Raw genomic sequence first — 15,843 nt, forward strand, 5'->3', positions numbered from 1 at the left:
TTCCCTGGCAGCAGTCACGACGCTTTCATCCTGCGTCAGACCACAGTGGCAGACCTTTTCGAGGCCCCGGCTCACCCACGAGGCTGGCTTATCGGAGACAAGGGATATCCTTTGTGCCCATGGCTTCTGACCCCGCTACGCTCGCCCAGCGCCCAGGCAGAGGAGAATTACAACTCCAGCCATCAGGCGACGTGGAACACTGTGGAGCATGCAATTGGCATGCTCAAGCAGCGGTTCCGCTGTCTCGACCATTCGGGGGGCGCCCTGCAGTACTCGCCGGAGTGAGTCGCACACATCGTGATTGTCTGCTGCATGCCACACAACCTCGCCATCCAACGCACCCAGCCAATGCCAGCAGACCTTGAAAGACCAGCAGAGGAGGAGGAGGAGGAAGCAGAGGAGGAGGAGGAGGCAGAGGAGGAGGAGGAAGAGGAGGAGGAGGAGGAGGAGGAGCAGGAGGAGGAAGATGTGAGGGATGCCGACACTGGAAGGGCCGTTCGTCAGAGGCTTATAACGACTCGTTTCTAGGCCCAACTGAGGGATTGCTTGCTCTGTTTGGGGGAGGACTGTGCGGGTCACCCAACACCTGTGAAGGAGAGATTATTAGATGTAAAGATTTCACATGTCCAGTGTAAAATAAAAGTTCTGTTTAATGAGACAGAAAATGGAGCCATTCAGCCTGAAAAAAAAACAGCATAAAGCTAAAATAAGGATAAAACATAGGCAACGGCTTTAACAGAACTATTTAACACCAAATTGACGGGTTGAAAAAGAAAAACATTTCACACAGGAGAAAGTAAAGAAAGCTTAAATTTCTGTGCACTCCGCCACAGTAACACACTCTTCCCCATCATTCCCAGCAGCTGCAGAGGGCATGGACATGCTGCACCTCGCCCTTCCAGATCACCCCCTACTGCTGACCGCTTGATGGGCTTCCACTCCTCTTCCGGCTACGTCCCCTTCCCTCCCTGCAGCTATTCCTCAATGGGACCCCAGTGGCTGCATCAAGGCTGGGGGAGGCCTGCTGAGTGGCCGAAAGCGCAGAAGCCCCCGAGGAACGGCCTGGATGACCTCTGGGCCTGGAGGGCCCGGGTGCGGACTGCTCCAGCTCCTCATGTGCGGATGCAGTCTGTCCTGCAGGTGGTGGCAGCTGCAGTGGAGAGATGCCAGTGGGAGCATCAGGAATGGTGACATCCTGAGATCAGCCACCTGCTCCGTGGGCGTGCGCCTCACTGACACTCTGTCGGGGCAGCACCACAGCATGTGACCCAATCGCCTGGACCACTGATTGATGCCCTGCTGTGGTGCTGCAAGGGCCCCGGGTAATCCTACCTGATCCATCGACCTTCGCAACAGTCAGTGCTCGCGTGGCCTCAGTCTGTGCCTGCATGAGGCCAGCGAGTGACTGCGTGGCAGGTGCCAGTGCTTCGATGAAGCTCTGGAAAGTCCTTTCCAGTGCTTCAGAGAAGGCCTGGGCACTCCTTGCCTGTGTATCGGAGAAGGCCTGGGCACTTATAATGTCCGTATATAATTGAGACACGGACAGCAGGAGTTGATTATAACAAGTCTTTACTGAATGGAGTCAATCGGGAAACTGAAACTACAGAAGGCTGCTAGCGCCTTTTATACAGGGGTGGTGACTGCCGGTACTGCAGTCTGAGACCAGTTATTCCCTTAAAAGCACATACACAACAATTCCTCCCCTTTTAGATAAACATTACATAACATTCATTTAACAACTAAATGATAACTAATTACAATCACAATTACGGTTGCTAGATACATTGGTTGAGGTTAAGCAATTATAAGTTCAGTCTTTGAGGAGGCTTCCTGATTCTGTCTGGATAACGCCTCTTTGGGGTATCAGGTTCTTCTGGCAAGGTTGAGTCGGAATCAATGTCGTTGTTTGGTTCATCTGCTTCCAATATCACCGATTCTGCGGTAGATGCAATTGGTACGTCGGTTTCATCGCCAGGTGTATCAGATCGTGGTGTGGAGTTGACGTTTTCCAGTGACTCTAGAATCTGGTCAGCATGGCGTCTTACAATGCTCTCTCCAACGTCCACGGTATACATGAGAGGTCCTTGCCGTGTACAAATCGTTCCTGGCTGCCATTTCTCTGTGCGGTAGTCCCGGGCCAAAACTGGTTGACCTATCTTAAAACTCCTGGTTGGCCTTTCATTCATATTCTGAAACTGCCTGTTCTCCACATCTCTTCTGATGTTTGGCTTAACCAAATCCAAATGGCATCGTAGTCTTCTATCCTTGGAAGAGGATATTGTACTGTGTGAAGGACTGGGTTCACCGTCACCTTGAAGTCCCCACAGATGCGAACCTTCCTTGGCTCCTCAGACTTATTGTTTAACGTTTTCTTCATGACAGGAATGATGGGTGTCGCCCACTCCCTCCAGTCTACCTTAGACAACACGCCTGCATTCTCCAGATTCTCCAGCTCTGCCTCGATGGCTGGGCGAATTGCATATGGTACCGGTCTTGCTTTGAAAAACTTGGAAATTGCATTCTCCTCTATTTTTATCGAGGCGGTTACGCCTTTAAGAGTGCCCAGTTCTTGTTGAAATACCTCTTTGGCGTTAGCTAAGATTGTTGACAATCATCCAGGAGTGACATCGTCATCTTTTTTACCAGCCACCGTCATTGCCTGAATGGAGTGCCAGTCTAAGCTTATCTTTCTGATGCATTCACGTCCCAATAACGGTGGTCCACCATCTTGCAGTATGTAGAGATACAATTTCCGTATTTTCTTGCTGTTGTATTCGACAGGCACCCTTATTTTTCCTCTGGGGTATACTTTTTGCCCTGTATACGTCGTCAAGACGATGGATGTCTCTCTCAAGGGTATGTGTGAGAATAGCCGCTCATAGTCTCGTCAATTCATGACGGTTAGCGCTGATCCTGTATCCAATTCCAGTTTAACTTTGGACCCTGCTATCGTGAGGGTGACCCAAATGGTTCGGTGATCCTCTTTTGCGATTACATTGTGAAGTTTGAGACAGCTTAGTCTCTTGTTCCCGGATTCACTATCGCTCATCTGGCCTTCGGAACTACTGTCTGTCATCTTTTGTACTTTCTTCTACGGTTCCTTAGTAGCCTGTTTGTTGTCGTTGGTCTTCTTCCCAGACCTGCAAACTCGTGCAATGTGTCCCATCTTTCTGCATTGCCTGCATATTTTGTCCTTGGACCAGCAGTCCTTCTGGTCATGGGTTGTTCTGCCGCAGCGATAACATTTTGCAAATCCCCGTGTCATTTCGTGGGTGCCATATTCCTGTGGCTTTTGTTGTATTTCCGCAGCTCCCCTGGCTGCTGCTTCATACGATACTGCCACGCTGAAAGCCTTATCTAGCGTCAGCTCTTTCTCTGAGAGTAACTTCTTCTGGGTTCCTTCACTCAGGAGTCCACAGACAAATTTGTCCCGTAGGGTATCTGCCAGTCCTGCTCTGAACTGGCAGTGCTTTGATAGCTTGCGTAGTTCCGTAAGGTAATCAGCATTGCTCTCATCTTTATGCTGAGTTCTCCTGTGGAATTTAAATCTTTCTGCTATCAGCAGCGGTGCAGGGTTTAGGTGTTCCTCTAGGATAGCAACAATTTCGTTAAAACTCTTCGGTTTGGCTGGAGTAATCAGGTCCCGCAATAGGCCGTACGTTCTTGCGCCCATTAAGTTTAGCAGTACCGATGCCTTTTTCTCATCGGCTATTTCGTTTGCCTCGCAATATACCTCGACTCTTTCCACATACGTGGTCCAGTCTTCTATTGCATTATCAAAGGCAGTGATATAGCCAGTCTTCGGCATCTTGGAAATCTAAAATGGCGCCTCCCGCGCTTTGCCTGCTTCCCCGATTTAACAAAATGGCACCTCCCGCGCTTTGCCTTCTTCCCCGCTGGATTAAGATGGCACCTCCCGCACTTTGCCTTCTTCTCCGCTGTTGCTAGCGCTGCTTTCCACGGTTTCCGTGGCAACCTGCAGCTCCTCGCAGCTTTCTGCGCGTTTAATATTTTTTTATTTTATTATTTTCCCGTCGTCGGAACAACCCTGTGGGACTCTTGCCTCCCTCTTCTCAGGTCTGTACGCTGCCCGGCTTCGTAGCACCGGCCGCGCCCTGTGTGCTCCACCCTCTCTCTCGCTCCTCTTCCCGACAACGCTGCTCGGCCCCGTTGCAAGCCACCCGCTCGAGTTCTAGACCGCCGCAGCCCAGGAAGGATCAGTGTACTACCTGCCACCAGCCCGATTAGCTGAAGCACCGTCGACAGGAACCAAGCCCCGCTCTCGACAGCCTCTCCTGCAAATCTTCAACTCCGCTGACTCAGGGGCGGATGCCCACGGTCGACGCCCGTTTCTACTGCTTCTTTCTTCCTTCTGGCCTCGACCTCTGCTCACTTCGCTTCAGGAATGGATCCCATCCTCGTCGCCAATATTATGTCCGTGTATAATTGAGACACGGACAGCAGGAGTTGATTATAACAAGTCTTTACTGAATGGAGTCAATCGGGAAACTGAAACTACAGAAGGCTGCTAGCGCCTTTTATACAGGGGTGGTGACTGCCAGTACTACAGTCTGAGACCAGTTATTCACTTAAAGGCACATACACAACAGCACTCCTTTCCTGCACTTCGGAGAAGGCCTGCGCTCTCCGCTCCTGTGCTGCAGCGAAGTCCTGTAGACTTCCTGCCATTCTGTCAATGGCTTCAGGCAGCCTTCCCACTGCAGTGATCAGCTCATTGTGCCTGAGCCGAGCCTGGGCGCTCATTTCAACCAGGGGCCGAACCTCCTCTGCGCTCTGTCCAGCAGTCACGGTGGCCTGACTCGCCCTCCGGGGAGCCGGCCCCCGAGCTTCCCTTCCCCCCCTGCGTTGGTGCAGGCCGCTGGGTCCTGGAGCTGCTTCCCCATCAGAGGCACCGCCCCCGCTCCCCTCCAGGGAGGAACTATCGCCACTCTGCTGGAGAGCTGCCTCCCCTGACGCTGGGACTGATGGGCCGGCTTCCTCCAGCTGGTCGCCTCCGGAGTCTGAGGAATTGGTAGCTTCAGGGCGCGGCTCCCCATCTGATGAAGCAGGATCTGAAAGCAGGGAGGTTGAAGAGTGGCTTTAGCGAGAGGGGAGGTTGGCAGCAAGGGAAGCATGATTGGTGCAATGCTATGACATGGGTCCAGAGTGGCAAGGCTTGCCGGGGGGGGTGGCTTACAAGTGGAAGGAGACAGATGCAAAAGGTCATAACCTTACCATTGCCGGGCAAAATGGGGTCGGCTGCTGCAGTGGTCACAGGCCCCGTCAGGTGGCCTCCAACTATCTGGTGGACGCGCTCCTCCAGTTCACTTAGGGTCTGCAGGACTGCAGGTCCTCCACTGGTCTGGAGCTGCAGTCGCCGATTCCTTGCCAGCTTGGCCTGCAGGAGAAAGGACGGGATATGATGAGACATCACGGCCTCAGCTGTCATGTCATGCCCCCCTTGGTTGAATAGCCCTTACATCATGGCCTCAGCTGTCATGTCATGCCCCCCTTGGTAGAATAGCCCTTACATCATGGCCTCAGCTGTCATGTCATGCCCCCCCTTGGTTGACTAGCCCTTACATCATGGCCTCAGCTGTCATGTCATGCCCCTCTTGGTAGAATAGCCCTTACATCATGGCCTCAGCTGTCATGTCATGCCCCCCTTGGTTGACTAGCCCTTACATCATGGCCTCAGCTGTCATGCCCCCCTTGGTTGAGTAGCCCTAACATCATGGCCTCAGCTGTATGCACAAGAGTGTTCCCAGAAAGGAGCATAGGTGCCTGCTGACAGATGACCAGTGGTGCCTGGCGCTTCCATTGGCCATAAAGTCAGCGGCAGAAGAAGGCATGAGCAGGACATCAAAACCATCACTTACCCTGACGACCCGAGTGAGGTCGTTGAATTTCTTCCGGCACTGCAAGGGTGTCCTCAGCACCAGACTGCTCGAGTTGGCCCTCTGAGCAATGGCCCTCCATGCCCTCCGGTAATCCTGTTGTCTAGGCCTCCTGCCATTGTCGGCGTACAGGACCGCTCGATGGCTTTCCACTGCCCCCACCAATGCATCCAGGGCTTCATCGGTGAAGCGTTCAGAGCGTTGCCTTGGCCTCTCCATGGTCATGCTGTTTTTTGCGCCCAGTCTCACACTGCACCGAAATTCAGGTCAGTAGGTCGCACACTGTGGCTGCTGATCCCTCTGGACCCACCCCTTTAAGAGCTGGCCGGCTCCTGACTCTCTCGTGATCAGCAATGAGTGATTGCACATGCGCTGAACTCGCCCGCCCCGATATTAGGTTGCGCCGCCATGTTAGTGCCTTAAGTCGACCGTGCAACGCCTGACGTGGCGCCGCGATCACCTTAAGGGCGCTACGACCCAATATCGTGGTAGGTGGCGCTAAGTCTCGCCATCTCTAGCGCCCCACGCGGGGCTATAACCAATTTCTCGGCCTCAATGTTTTCAAAGGGAGACTGGATAGGCACTTGAGGGAAATAAACTTGCAGGGCTACAGGGATAGAGCGGGAGAATGGGACTGACTGGATTGCTCTACAGAGAGCCGGCATGGACTCAATGGGCCAAATGGCCGCCTTCTTTGCGGTTACATAGAAACATAGAAACATAGAAGATAGGAGCAGGAGTAAGCCATTCGGCCCCTCGAGCCAGCTCCGCCATTCAATGCGATCATGGCTGATCATCCAAATTCAGAACCCTGTCCCTGCTTTCTCCCCATACCCCTTGATCCCTTTAGCCTTAAGAAATATATCCAACTCCTTCTTGAATATATTTAATGTATTGGCCTCTACTGCCTTCTGTGGTAGAGAATTCCACAGGTTCACCACTCTCTGGGTGAAGAGATTCCTCCTCATTTCTGTCCTAAATGGCCTACCCCGTATCCTTAGACTGTGACCCCTGGTTCTGGACTCCCCGTCCATCGGGAACATCCTTCCAGCATCTAGTCTGTCTAATCCTGTCAGAATTTTATAAGTTTCGATGAGATCCCCTCTCATTCTTCAAAACTCCAGCGAGTACAAGCCCAATCAACCCAATCTCTCCTCATACGTCATTCCTGCCATCCCAGGTATCAGCCTGGTGAATCTTCACTCTATGGTGGATAAATTGAGTCACGCCCCCTTTGGGGCGCTACTTTCAGCGCCGTGAAGAAATTAGCACGCCGCGGCCTAAATTCACTAGGAGCGCTACTGGAAGCTCCCCGCCTCCCTCTTGGGGCACTGCAAGGGAATATATTGGCGATATGTGCAGCAGCACGTCGCGCCACGGTACTGCAGGCCTGCCTCCCCTTCTTAAAGGGGAGGGGCCTTGTGCAGCATGATCCAGGGCCAGAGCCTGGCACTCAAGAGAAGTGCTGAGCTCACGAAGCGCAGCCGGCACTCCGAGGGGGGATGGCGGGTCAGGAGGCTGGGGACGGCAACGAAGGCAGGTGCTGGCAGACGGCCAGCAACAAAAATGGCCGCCTGGCATCTCGCCTTTAATTAGTGCCACCCCAGCCGCAGGTAGGACCCCCCTGACCCTGTCAGATGTAGCGTCTGACGGTAAGTCAGAGGGCACTCCCGAAGATCACGGCCAGGGCGCGAGCGGGGCATGAGCGGAGCACTGCGCACAGCGATGATGTCATCGCCGGCGGCGCAGTGCTGTGGGGCGCTAACGGTTACCGCTGCCACTTACCTCCCGCTGAATTTCGCAGGAGGCATTGGCAGTGCCGCGCCCGGGCGTTAGTTGCTTTGTGCCCCATTAGCGCCTTCTTAGGGCACTAATGGGAGGCGCAAAGCAACCGAAATTCTCCCCCTATGACTTTCTCCAACCTATAGCTGGAAGTGAAAAAGCAAATGTCAGCATTACACGCCTAGGCACAGTAAAGAGGCACTAGACACCAGACACCAGGCCCCAGGCACCAGACACCAAGCACCAGACACCAGACACCAGACACCTGACACCAGGCCCCAGGCCCCAGACACCAGACCCCAGACACCAGACACCAGAAACCAGACACCAGACCCCAGGCACCAGACACCAAGCAACAGGCACCAGACACTAGACACCAGGCACCAGTCACCAGACACGTGACACCAAGCACCAGACACCAGACACCAGACACCAGACACCTGACACCAAGCACTAGACACCAGACACCAGACACCAGGCACCAGATACCTGAAACCTGACACCTGACACCAAGCACCAGACACCAGGCACCAGGCACCAAACACAAGAGACCAGGCACCAGACACCAGACACCTGACACCAGACACCAGGCACCAGACACCTGACACCAAACACCAGGCACCAGACACCAGAGACCAGGCACCAGACACCTGACACCAGGCACCAGGCACCAAACACCAGAGACCAGGCACCAGACACCAGACACCTGACACCAGACACCAGGCACCAGACACCAGACACCAGGCACCAGACACCTGACACCAGGCACCAGGCACCAGACACCAGGCACCAGACACCTGACACCAGGCACCAGGCACCAGATACCAGGCACCAGACAGCTGACACCAAACACCAGGCACCAGACACCAGACACCAGGCACCAGACACCTGACACCAGGCACCAGGCACCAGACACCAGGCACCAAGCACCAGACACCAGACACCAGGCACCAGACACCTGACACCAGACACCAGGCACCAGGCACCAGACACCAGGCACCAAACACCAGAGACCAGGCACCAGACACCAGACACCTGACACCAGACACCAGGCACCAGACACCTGACACCAAACACCAGGCACCAGACACCAGACACCAGGCACCAGACACCTGACACCAGGCACCAGGCACCAGGCACCAGACACCAGACACCAGGCACCAGGCACCAGACACCAGACACCAGACACCAGACACCTGACACCAGGCACCAGACACCAGGCACCAGACACCAGACACCAGGCACCAGGCACCAGACACCAGACACCAGGCACCAGACACCAGACACCAGGCACCAGGCACCAGGCACCAGACACCAGACACCAGACACCAGACACCTGACACCAGGCACCAGGCACCAGACACCAGGCAACAGGAACCAGACACCAGGCACCAGACACCAGGCACCAGGCACCAGACACCAGACACCAGACACCAGGCACCAGGCACCAGGCACCAGACACCAGGCACCAAACACCAGACACCAGGCACCACACACCAGGCACCAGACACCAGACACCAGGCACCAGACACCAGACACCAGGCCCCAGACACCAGACACATGACACCAGACACCAGACACCAGACACCAGGCACCAGACACCAGACACCTGACACCAGACACCAGGCACCAGACACCAGACACCAGGCACCAGACACCAGGCACCAGGCACCAGACACCAGGCACCAGACACCAGACGCCAGACACCAGGCACCAGACACCAAACACCAGGCACCAGACACAAGCACCAGACACCAGGCACCAGGCACCAGACACCAGACACCAGACACCAGACACCAGGCACCAGACACCAGACATCAGGCACCAGACACCAGACACCAGGCACCAGACACCAGACACCAGACACCAGGCACCAGGCACCAGACACCAGACACCATTCACCAGACACCAGACACCAGGCACCAGACACCAGACACCAGGCACCAGACACCAGGCACCAGACACCAGACACCAGACACCTGACACCAGGCACCAGACACCAGACACCAAGCACCAGACACCAGACACCAGACACCAGGCACCAGGCACCAGACACCAGACACCAGGTACCAGACACCAGACAGCAGGCACCAGACACCTGACACCAGACACCAGACACCAGACACCAGACACCAGGCACCAGACACCAAACACCAGGCACCAGACACAAGCACCAGACACCAGGCACCAGGCACCAGACACCAGACACCAGACACCAGGCACCAGACACCAGACATCAGGCACCAGACACCAGACACCAGGCACCAGACACCAGACACCAGGCACCAGGCACCAGGCACCAGACACCAGACACCATTCACCAGACACCAGACACCAGGCACCAGGCACCAGACACCAGACAGCAGGCACCTGACACCAGACACCAGGCACCAGACACCAGAAAGCAGGCACCAGGCACCAAACACCAGACACCAGGCACCAGACACCAGACACCAGACAGCAGGCACCAGGCACCAGACAGCAGGTACCAGACACCAGACACCAGGCACCAGACACCAGACAGCAGGTACCAGACACCAGGCACCAAACACCAGACACCAGACAGCAGGTACCAGACACCAGACACCAGGCACCAGACACCAGACACCAGGCACCAGACACCAGACAGCAGGTACCAGACACCAGGCACCAAACACCAGACACCAGACACCAGGCACCAGACACCAGACACCAGGCACCAGACATCATACACACACAGACTCACACACGCACTCCCTCTCCCTCACGCATACTCACATACACATACACTGTCACGCACACACCTACATTAACACACACAGACACACACACACACCCACTCACACATACAGTATATACACACACACAAACACACCAATACGCAAACAGAAACACCCCTTCCGCACGTACACGTACACGCACACACACACAGCCAAACATACACACAGAAGGCACACACTCACACACACAAACATGTCCACCACCCCACACACACATACACTGGGAACACTGGTGGAAAATCCCAGTCACTACTTTAGCAGTGGGCTGAAGGGTTACCCTGCACGCTTTGAAAATCCAGCATTGCATCCAAGAGCCAGGGAGCATATCTGAACAAATGGGTTGAAATTTTAAAACAACTGTCTCAGAAATCAGCATTACATACCGCGGATGCTGGAAACCTGAAATAAAAACAGAAAATGCTGGAAATACTCAGCAGGTCAGGCCGCGCCTGTGGAGAGAGAAACAGAGTGAACGTTTCAGGTCGATGACACTTCGTCAGAACTGGAAAAAGTTTAACTCTGTTTCTCTCTCTACAGATGCTGCCTGAACTGCTGAGAATTTCCAGCATTTTCGGTTTTTATTACAAACTTATCTTTACACCAGAGATATCTTCTACTGTATTACAATGCAGTATTAAACTGTGCATTGTGGCCTTATTCAAATCATTGTTCGTACGAGGACCTCCCACGCTCTCAGAGTCAGGATTGTTCACTGGAAATGAAACTAGTTTGGCTCTTACTAAAAACGAAACTGCAGTTTACAGGAATTGCTTGTTCTCTTCTTGTAAAAGAGCTCCAGGCTGAAAGGCTAGAAGGCCCACATTCTATTCCTGTCAGACTAGAAGGCCCACATTCTATTCCTGTCAGACTAGAAGGCCCACATTCTATTGCTCACCTGTAAACAGCTAACAGATCACAACGGGGCAGCAGCTGGAGAGCTGCAATTGGCTTCAGAGCCCCTGGGCTGGAGAGAGGAAACACCAGCCAAACTCTCACTCACTATCCAACACCTGTTGGAAAGAATATGTGTGTGTGTATACGTGGGTGTGAGTCTGTGTGTGTACTTGGGTGTGAGTCCGTGTGTGTGTATAAGTGGGCGTGAGTCCGTGTGTGTACTTGGGTGTGAGTCCATGTGTGTATATGTGGGTGTGAGTCTGTGTGTGTATAAGTGGGCGTGAGTCCGTGTGTGTATACGTGGGTGTGAGTCCGTGTGTGTATACGTGGGTGTGAGTCTGTGTGTGTATATGTGGGTGTGAGTCTGTGTGTGTATATGTGGGTGTGAGTCCGTGTGTGTATATGTGGGTGTGAGTCCGTGTGTGTATACGTGGGTGTGAGTCTGTGTGTGTATATGTGGGTGTGAGTCTGTGTGTGTACTTGGGTGTGAGTCCGTGTGTGTGTATAAGTGGGCGTGAGTCCGTGTGTGTATACGTGGGTGTGAGTCCGTGTGTGTATACGTGGGTGTGAGTCCGTGTGTGTATACGTGGGTGTGAGTCTGTGTGTGTACTTGGGTGTGAGTCCGTGTGTGTGTATAAGTGGGCGTGAATCTGTGTGTGTATATGTGGGTGTGAGTCCGTGTGTGTATACGTGGGTGTGAGTCTGTGTGTGTACTTGGGTGTGAGTCCGTGTGTGTGTATAAGTGGGCGTGAGTCCGTGTGTGTATACGTGGGTGTGAGTCCGTGTGTGTATACGTGGGTGTGAGTCCGTGTGTGTATACGTGGGTGTGAGTCCATGTGTGTATATGTGGGTGTGAGTCTGTGTGTGTATATGTGGGTGTGAGTCCGTGTGTGTATATGTGGGTGTGAGTCCGTGTGTGTATATGTGGGTGTGAGTCCGTGTGTGTATATGTGGGTGTGAGTCCGTGTGTGTATACGTGGGTGTGAGTCCGTGTGTGTATACATGGGTGTGAGTCTGTGTGTGTACTTGGGTGTGAGTCCGTGTGTGTGTATGTGGGTGTGAGTCTGTGTGTGTACTTGGGTGTGAGTCCGTGTGTGTGTATGTGGGTGTGAGTCCGTGTGTGTATACGTGGGTGTGAGTCTGTATGTGTACTTGGGTGTGAGTCCGTGTGTGTGTATAAGTGGGCGTGAGTCCGTGTGTGTATACGTGGATGTGAGTCCGTGTGTGTATACGTGGGTGTGAGTCCGTGTGTGTATATGTTGGTGTGAGTCCGTGTGTGTATATGTGGGTGTTAGTCCGTGTGTGTATATGTGGGTGTGAGTCCATGTGTGTATATGTGGGTGTGAGTCTGTGTGTGTACTTGGGTGTGAGTCCGTGTGTGTATACGTGGGTGTGAGTCCGTGTGTGTATACGTGGGTGTGAGTCCGTGTGTGTATACGTGGGTGTGAGTCTGTGTGTGTACTTGGGTGTGAGTCTGTGTGTGTGTATAAGTGGGCGTGATTCCGTGTGTGTATATGTGGGTGTGAGTCTGTGTGTGTACTTGGGTGTGAGTCCCTGTGTGTATATGTGGGTGTGAGTCCATGTGTGTATATGTGGGTGTGAGTCCGTGTGTGTATACGTGGGTGTGAGTCTGTGTGTGTATATGTGGGTGTGAGTCCGTGTGTGTATACGTGGGTGTGAGTCTGTGTGTGTATATGTGGGTGTGAGTCCGTGTGTGTATACGTGGGTGTGAGTCTGTGTGTGTATATGTGGGTGTGAGTCCGTGTGTGTGTATACGTGGGTGTGAGTCCGTGTGTGTATACGTGGGTGTGAGTCTGTGTGTGTATATGTGGGTGAGAGTACATGTGTGTGTACATGGGTCTGAGTCCATGTGTGTGTACGTGGGTGTGAATTGTGTGTATACATGGGTGAGAGTCTGAGTGTGTATACGTGGGTGTGAGTCTGTGTGTATACATGGGTGAGAATCCGTGTGTGTATACGTGGGTGTGAGTCCGTATGTGTATACGTGGGTGTGAGTCCGTGTGTGTATACGTGGGTGTGAGTCCATGTGTGTGTACGTGGGTGTGAGTCCGTGTGTGTAAACGTGGGTGTGAGTGTGTGTGTGTATACGTGGTTGTGAGTCCGTGTGTGAATACGTGGGTGGGAGTCTGTGTGTGTATATGTGGGTGTGAGTCTCTGTGTGTATACATGGGTGTGAGCCCATGTGTGTATACGTGGGTGTGAGTCCATGTGTGTGTACGTGGGTGTGAGTCCGTGTGTGTAGACGTGGGTGTGAGTCCGTGTGTGTGTATACATGGGTGTGAGTCCGTGTGTGTATATGTGGGAGTGAATCTGTGTATGTATACTTGGGTGTGAGTCTGAGTGTGTATACTGTAGTGTATATACCTTTAAGGGGAGAACTAATTTTTACAGCTCCTGTATACTGTAGTACCGGCAGTGACCACACTTGTATATAAACCCTGAGTAGGGATCTGTACAGATCGTTTTAGAGTAACCCTCATCCAGTAAACACTTGTTGATTGTTCCCTGCAGTCTCTTGTCTAATTATTGAAGGACACAACATCAAGATACACGGATCTAACATTGGTGACGAGAAGATTCAAACCTACCTGCAACTCTGCATCACCTCCCAGGGATTCGCTCCTGGAGAACAGTGAAAGAAGAAGGCCGAGTCCAGAGGCACAGGCGTCGACCATCCAGCGGAGACTTGAGCATCGCAGGGGAGGATGTTGAGAGCTGGGCTTGGTTCTACAGTCACGGTAATCCAGCGAAACGGGCTGGCAACAGGTATGGCGCAGACCCTTCCCGGACAGCGGCGGCTAGAGCCGACCGACGGCACAGAAATAAGCCGAGCAGCATCGACGGGAGAAGAGAGAGGGTAGAGCGCACAGGGCGCAGCCGGTGTTCTGGACCGAGCGGCGTCGACGGGAGAAGAGAGAGGGTAGAGCGCACAGGGCGCAGCCGGTGTTCTGGACCGAGCGGCGTCGACGGGAGAAGAGAGAGGGTAGAGCGCACAGGGCGCAGCCGGTGTTCAGGACCGAGCGGCATCAACGAGAGAGAGCAGAGCGTAGCCGGTGTTCAAGGGCCGAGCAGCGTCAATGAGAGAGACAGGCACGCAGGAAAACGTGCAGAGCGCAGCCGGTGTTCAAGGGCCGAGCAGTGTCAGCGGGGAAGAAAGGAAAGCGCGGGAGACGCCATTTTGAGCCGCAGCGGGGAAGAAGGGAGAGCGCGGGAGACGCCATTGTGAGCCACAGCGGAGAAGAAGGGAGAGCGCATGAGACGCCATTTTGAGCCACAGCGGAGAAGAAGGGAGAGCACGGGAGACGCCATTTTAAGCCAGTCTAACCACACCCATGGATGCCGAAGAGTGGCAGTGTCACAGCGTTCGACAATGAAGTCGAAGATTGGGCGACATATGTCGAACGCATAGAAGTGTACTGCAAGGCGAATGAAGTGCCAGATGACAAGAAAGCGCTGGTATTGTTGAATTCAATGGGTGCAAAAACGTATGGCTTACTACAAAACCTAGTAACCCTAGAGAAGCCAGTAGAAAAGGATTTTGGAAACATAGTGTCAATCCTACAGGATCACTTAAACCCCACACCGCTGCTGATAACAGAAAGATTTAAGTTTCACAAAAGGAACCAGCATAAAGATGAAAGTAATGCTGAGTATTTAACGGAGCTGCGCAAGCTATCGAAACACTGCCAGTTTGGAACGGGACTAGCAGATACTTTAAGGGACAAGTTTGTGTGTGGGCTTCAAAGTAAAGGAACCCAGAAACGGCTTCTATCAGAAAAGGATCTTGCGCTGGACAATGTGGTGTATGTAACCTGTTCCACCTTAAGAGAACTACCTTAAGAGATGTACTACTTTCTCTTGGCTGCTGTATACTGTAATACCGGTGGTGACCACACCGGTATATAAACGTTGTGTAGTGATTTGCTGGGCAGTTCAGCCCTGACCTCCGAATAGTAAAGACCTGTTAAAGTTATTCTTGTTGTCTGTGTCCAGTGATTTATAATAAGCATAACTGGGACACACAGACTTAACAGTGGCGACAAGTCCGATCTTACCCTGCGGCAGTTTTACATCCAAGGCAGCTTCGTCCTCAGAACGGGCGTCGAGAAGAGGCATCCGCCCTCATCATCCTGCTGAGCACCACATCGCACGGGAGGCATCGAGAACCCGGGTTAAAAAGAAAAATTCTGACCACGAAGCCCTCCATCAGCGACAGGCAGTGATCATCCCTTCTACCACGGTGGTGGGTAAGCCGATCAGCGACACAAGCAGAAAGTCGGCCGCGTTGGCTGTGGAGTAGGGGAGGGAAAACGGAGGAAAAAGGGCGGAGAACTCGACCGCGGCCGGTGAAAAGGGCTAGGCTGCAATCGGGGCCGAGAGGCGCAGCGACTGGGGCAGCGTTAAGGCCACGAGAACCGCGGAGAACTCAACCGCAGCCGGTGTAAAGGGCTGGCCTGCAAGCGGGGCTGAGAGGCGCAACAGCAGGGGAC

At 53.5% G+C, this 15,843-nt stretch overlaps 1 protein-coding gene across 1 annotated transcript; it reads right to left on the reverse strand.

Moving 5' to 3' along the window:
* Positions 1-674: 674 nt before the first annotated feature.
* Positions 675-6,116, reverse strand: LOC147095822 (myb-related transcription factor, partner of profilin-like). The gene is made up of 3 exons (XM_085973723.1): positions 5,880-6,116; positions 5,236-5,398; positions 675-679 (listed from the first exon to the last, which is right to left on the reverse strand). The coding sequence occupies exons 1-3, from the start codon at positions 6,114-6,116 to the stop codon at positions 675-677; spliced, it is 405 nt and encodes a 134-aa protein (XP_085829849.1).
* Positions 6,117-15,843: the final 9,727 nt, after the last annotated feature.

This window comes from Somniosus microcephalus, unplaced genomic scaffold, assembly GCF_052327205.1.
Source record: "Somniosus microcephalus isolate GS21.2 unplaced genomic scaffold, FLI_Smic_1.0 unresolved_chr1, whole genome shotgun sequence".
Classification (NCBI taxonomy): Eukaryota; Metazoa; Chordata; class Chondrichthyes; order Squaliformes; family Somniosidae; genus Somniosus; species Somniosus microcephalus.

Bases quoted from the DNA above. Each gene is read 5' to 3' on its own strand.
- LOC147095822 (XM_085973723.1), bottom strand. From the start codon at position 6,116: ATGGAGAGGCCAAGGCAACGCTCTGAACGCTTCACCGATGAAGCCCTG. The intron at 5,399-5,879 runs GTAAGTGATGGT...TTTCTCCTGCAG, and splicing joins ACCTCACTCGGGTCGTCAGG to GCCAAGCTGGCAAGGAATCG.